Genomic DNA, 6,000 nt, shown 5'->3' on the forward strand with positions numbered 1-6,000 from the left:
CATAAATTACTTGAATATTGCAGCTTATTTTTTAATTAAAAAAAAACCCACATGCTTCTCATATTAAAACATAATAAGTGCCAGCACAGCCTAATTGGAACATATTAATTCTGGGTGGTGTTTCTAAAATGAATTTGTTGCTAATGTTGTTTTTAATTTTAATAGCCTCAAGTACTACAGCCTTCCAGCAGCCTTCCCAGACCCACAGACCACACCCAGGGAAAACTAGTAAAGCCACAACATACCGAGGCCCACAGTGAGTGCACAGTCCAGGGCACACATCAGGGTGTTGTACCTCCAGATGAAAGCTTTACACACGGCTCGCAACAAGAAAGCAGCAACGGTCTGGAAGACCAGCCTTTTTCTTCAAGCCCGGAATTCACTAAGGATGTGGTGAAGAGTATGCCTTCTGAAGCAAACTTGAACACGACCTTGAATGCTCAAGAGCCTTATCATCTGGCAAATAATCAAATCGGTGACATGCAGTTTGTGCCCACTTCTCTTCAGACACTTCCCCAGTCAAGTACAGATGACCAGGCTAAGAGAGTTGGAAGAAATCAGTCTTCTCCAGAGGGCTACACATCTCAGCCCATGTCCTCGCAGCTTTTTAAGCCACCCATCTTGAATTCTTTGGTATCTCCTTCAGTTCCTGAAACATCTCCAAATAGGACTCCCACTTATAAGAAGTCACCAATAATCACACAGTGTAATTCCGCAAAACTCCAGCCAACATCTAGTCAAACAAATCTTGCAAGTAATCCAAATCCAAAAGTGTCTAAGCTCCGCCCCCCTTCTGGCTCTTTCAAACAAAAACACATAAGCAGCCCCCGACTAGAGCCTCAAAACTTCCAGGCCAAGACAAGCATCCCAAGGCCACTAATAAGAAGAAAAGAAATCATGCAGACTCCTAATGACAATTTGAATTCTGGGGATTGTTTGGCTTCTAATCAATACTCTCGTCTTCCTAAACCAAAGATACATTAAGTGCATAGCCATCACCTGCCAATTTGTTTTTTTTAAAAAACAATCTGTTCCGTAATAGCTTTATGTGTGCAGTTTGCTACCACGATGGAGGTTCCATTGAAAGCTTGCAAATCCTAAAATTAAAACATGGAAGCTTCTACTGGTTTGGCTCTTCTGTTTTATATCCTGGTTGAAGTATATACCATTTGAGCATATTTGTCTCAGGTAAACACGAAAGTTTGCTTACTCATTCAGAGGTCTACAGAAGGCTCTGATCATGTCATCCATTCCTCTGCACATCACAAACTTCATAACATTCTGCTTAGCAGGCAGCAAATGTGCTTGCTGACGTAGTCCCTTTAAGGTCTGTATTAATTGTGGTTCTCAGAGCCTCACCCTTTTCCATTTGTCCCTCCGTGAATATGGTTATTATTTTAACTGAAGATCTGGTGATAATGAAAGATGATAGTCTGTAAGCAGAGTTCTGGCCAGTGATTTGTATATTTTAAAGGTCTATGCAAAAGCTCTGTGATGAATAAAGGAGAATGAATTCAGGCTTTTAATGGGAAGTTAATATAAGTTTTATTTTTCCTTGTTATAGTCTCAGTATTTATTTATTTACCAAATTCCCCTGGCTAAAATTCTTCATATTATATATATATATAAACCAATTATATGTTGCTTTAACATCTTGTTAAACACACACACCCAGATTCACACATAATTTGTATTTGTTTTTGTTACTGGTTAAATTTTGGAAGGCTTGAGTGAAGATACACCTGAAACCTGACCTAAAGATATATTCATTTGTAACATATGTTGGTGCTAGAGTTTTGCTGGTAATTCCGTTTTAAATCCTATAGGCTTATGAATCCATGCTAGCTGTTTTGAGGTTCCACAGTATATATTTTAAATTAAGTCTTTATTGTAATATTTATATTTATTGACTTTCTGCTAATATCCGAAGACTGGAATAATGGACTTGAAATGTTTGCACAGAACTTTGATGGGATATAAATGTCTCATACGTGGGGATTTAAAACTATTTTCTATAGCAAAATGAGTTAAAATATTTTGAGTATAATTATAAATTTAAGTAAGACTATCTTGAGAAAACCAGAATTCATAATAGTTGTGTTCTTCTGGGTTTTCCAGGTTTTCCTTTTATGTTGGTGTGTATTTGAAAAGTAGATTTGGGAAGAAAAATAAAATTGGAAAGGGGAAATTGTGTTTTATTAAAATGTATTAAAAGATATTTCAATGGCAATATGCTTATTTATTTTAATGTGCTAGGAAGGCAGCTGTGGAACTGCCAAGGGACCATACGCGTTAACCTAATCATGCTGCTTACCGCTCGTCAGGTGGTTCAGTCAATGTGCCCTCCTGTTCTCCCAAATCATGGTGTCTCTAGGCTGTTCATCTGCTGTTGCTTTCATTAGGATTAATGTCTTTCAGACAGACAATATTTACTAAGTCAATTTTTGTTGTGATCAGTTGACCAAAAATTTATCAAAAGGGATCATGGCCAAAAAGTCAGTCACTCAAATTTCTAGTGGTCCCTTTACAAAATATACATTGCCCCATTTTAGAGAAACAGCACAGCAAGGGCTCTAGTGGAAATCTGAAAAGAGGTGTTTCCTGCCATGTGACACAGTCACCCCTTCCTGCCAGGGGACCATTCTAGTGGGTCTGCCACTTCACCAGATAGCGGCCCTTCTTGGACTTGGTGATAGGTGAGCAGCCCAAGTCTCGAATCAGACTCTCATCCGACAGCACTCTGCCAGAGAAGCACTAGAGTTTAGAACGTGTTCACATAATGCAGGTATTGTTACTATGCTAAGTGATGAGGTATATCAGGAAGGCTCTTTTTTTACAGGCAGTCATAGCTGAGGCTGTAAGTGGGTACGTGTGGTCTTTCATTTTGAGGAGGAAAGAAAACTGTTCTCAGATAGTGCAAATGAGGTGTTTCCCTAAAGTAGAACATACTGATTAATAGGTTTTGGTTTATTTGGACATTGAACCAAACTCTCAAGAAATGTTACCTTTATCTTTAGGGAAAAAATTTTTAGATATTTACTTTAACCCCCTCGTCTGAGGGCAATGTCTGTGTATTAAAATGTTGACTCCTGCAGTATGTTTATTAGAATCCTTTTCCTGGTCTGTTTTTTATTCCTGATGAAATTGCAGAAATATTAATCCATCAGTTCAATTTCTGTGTACCTTTGTTGAGCCTTAATCTTGGCAAAAGGCTCATCAATATAATTATGAAGCATACTATTATATATAAGAGAAAAAAAATCTATGATGCTTGTGCGAAATAACAGAGTATTTGCCTGCAGTTTTCTTTAAAAACTGCAAGAATATTATGCTAGTCTGTCTGCTCCTTAGTAAATGTTAAGTCAGAAATGAGGTGGGGCAGCAGCTCACCTGAGTAATCAGAAATTACTGTCTCAGATTTGGCTTGATCTCTCTGTAGTGCTTCTGTCAGTCAGCTCTGTGCCAAATCCCTTTCCGTAGGAACTCAGATCACTTTTTTCCTTGGTTCTTGTGATTTTGGTGAAGATGGTTGCAGTGTATGAATTTTTAATCCTGAGGAAGAAGTTTTTATTGGTGTTAATCACATTTGTGGAGGAGAAAATAGAGTATGTGGAATTATATATTTGGCTGTTAATGGGATGCATATCAAATTCCTTAAAGACAGCTTGGCCTAAGGAGTTAATCAGTACAGATGCAGATGATTTTGAAGGCGCTTAAAGAATTATGTAGTTAATATCATTTAGAATGTTTCTGATAACTGAGACCCTCTAGCTTTTTTCTTTAGGAGTCTCATTTTAATTTGTGCAATATTTTCAGGCATACAACTACTGTTCATTGTATTTATATAGATATTAGAGAACCTTACTAAGTATTTTAACAAGTAAAAATCTGAATATGAGAGAAACTATCAGATTTGCACTTTAAATGAGCTTAATTGCTTGGAGTTGTGCCTGAAATATCGAAATGCCTCCTATTGGGTGTGGCTTCCTTTGTTGAAATGAATTTCTCTATAATTGTTGCTGTTCGAAGTACAGCCTTTCACAGTTGTATTCTAAGCATGTCACTTTTTCCATTAAAGCACTAAGTTCTTTGAATGTCTCATTGTCCCATAAGTATTTTACTCAGACCCATCAAAGAGAACACAGTCCCCCTATAGCTGTCACTTCTAGATCTTCCTGTAGCATAGACGGTACAACAGACACAGACGCACTCTGCATTTCTGAGCGGAATCGTCACGATGGTTTCCTGGTCTCTGGGCACTGAGGACGTGATTTGGAATCACCAGACACGCTTGCAGTGGAGAGCAGTGAGACTGCAGCACAGTTTCGGTTTACTCTCAGCCTTAAGTTTCGTGCTTTTGAATCAGTTGGGGTGGTTATGTTTGCATGCTTATCCATACATTTGAACATTAATTATAGCTGTAGTACAAATACCTGGCGTTTTTCCTTGGGGATGATGGCCTTGCTATTTTTCTTAAGTCTGATGCCTGAATTATATTTAAAAATTTTCTTTTCACACCTCCCTTCGATTTTTCTGCTGCAGCAATTTGAAAGAGTGTGTTTGGATACATGATTATGATGGTGAGCACCAATCTACAACTATGCTGTTAAGTAAAGATACATTGTATGTTTTAACCCTATTGGGGGAAAGCTACCCACTTGCTCCTTGGTAAAGCATCACCACAACAAAGTAAAACTGACCCTAAGAATTTAAAATCTCTTAATCATTGCTGACTAAAAACACCACAATCTTTACTATCTGCAGTATTGTTTTTCCCATTGACTTAAAAACCAGTTCAGAGTAAATACTGTATATTAGAATTTGCTTGTAAAATGAATTATAAAAACTGGATGTAAAGTCTCTTTCCTGAAAATGTTGGCATAGTAAATAAAATTCATAATTATAAAAATTTCCTTGTCTTTCTCAACATTGATGTCCACAATGTACTTTTTCTTATACCTTTTTTCCCACAAAAATCTAAAATGTTCGTTTGGTTGATTTTTTTTTTTTTTCAAACTCTGTATTATTTCACACACGCCCTGTGTGATGACATATACATCACACTCCCAGCCCTCACTGAGTAAAAGCAATAAATAAATAATAAATTAATAATTTATTTCATTTTCCAAGTTAACTTTATGTGATAGACATTATATATAGGATATTAGAAGTTGCTGCAGGGATATGTCATGTTGTTAACCCAAAATGGTTACATAAATGCCAGAAAAAGAGTGAATGAAATTTTAGTAGTAATAAATAGGACAGTGGCATTTACCACATGGTAAGACACCGGTATCAGCTTTAAGGCCCTTAGTGGTGTTAGCAAGTATTCTCTTAAAATACCAGTCATCATTCTAAGCACTTTATACACTACTTTTTAATTCTAGCAACAATCCTATGAAGCAAGCACTAATATCTCCATTTTACAGAGAGGAAGGCAAAGCTCAGAGAAATTAAATAAGCTGCCTAAAATCTCAACACCTATTGAAATGGCACAACAGAATTTGAAACCAGACCATCTGTTTCAGAGTCCATGCAGTTAATCACAAGGCCATTATCATTTCCTAAGATATATTTCACCTGTTTCTTTTTCACATGATAGACTCAGGGTGAGTTAAAAGTCACTTGCCCAAGTCACAGTTATTAAATAGCAGAACTGGTTCTGGTGGGGGTGGGGAGTTGAAGAGAATATATTTTATTGAGCTGTGCTGCCATCTAGTGGTAAATCATCAGAAGAGAACTTCCTTTTACATATGTTACCTTGCCCGTTTCCAAGAGCCTTCAGAGTTGTGTAACATTTCAGAAGAGAGAAACCCTGCAAAATCCCTAAAGCATTAAATTAAGAGTGAAGGGACAACAACTAGACAACAATGGGGGTATGAAGGAGACAGTATCTTTAAACTGAGAGCCGACATGGTTCTGAGTTTCCTGGTAGCCAAGGCAGAGAGAAAATTTTAGTGAAAATGTTACTTGCTCATTTGTGTCCCAACTCTGCAACTC

General features: G+C 37.2%; 1 protein-coding gene across 9 annotated transcripts in view; it reads left to right on the top strand.

The window, feature by feature from the left end:
• CCSER2 (coiled-coil serine rich protein 2) overlaps nt 1–1,123 on the top strand; it is a 154,718-nt gene extending 153,595 nt beyond the window's left edge. For 8 of the 9 annotated variants that reach the window (XM_061405534.1, XM_061405535.1, XM_061405532.1 and 5 more), the window contains one exon: nt 166–1,123. In XM_061405534.1, the coding sequence (XP_061261518.1) occupies nt 166–229 (64 nt within the window). In that variant the 3' untranslated portion in view covers nt 230–1,123. The remainder of the gene's footprint in view (nt 1–165) is intronic. The other variant, XR_009734252.1, reaches the window with a different exon arrangement.
• Nucleotides 1,124–6,000: the final 4,877 nt, after the last annotated feature.

This window comes from Bos javanicus, chromosome 28 (genome assembly GCF_032452875.1).
Source record: "Bos javanicus breed banteng chromosome 28, ARS-OSU_banteng_1.0, whole genome shotgun sequence".
NCBI lineage: Eukaryota > Metazoa > Chordata > Mammalia > Artiodactyla > Bovidae > Bos > Bos javanicus.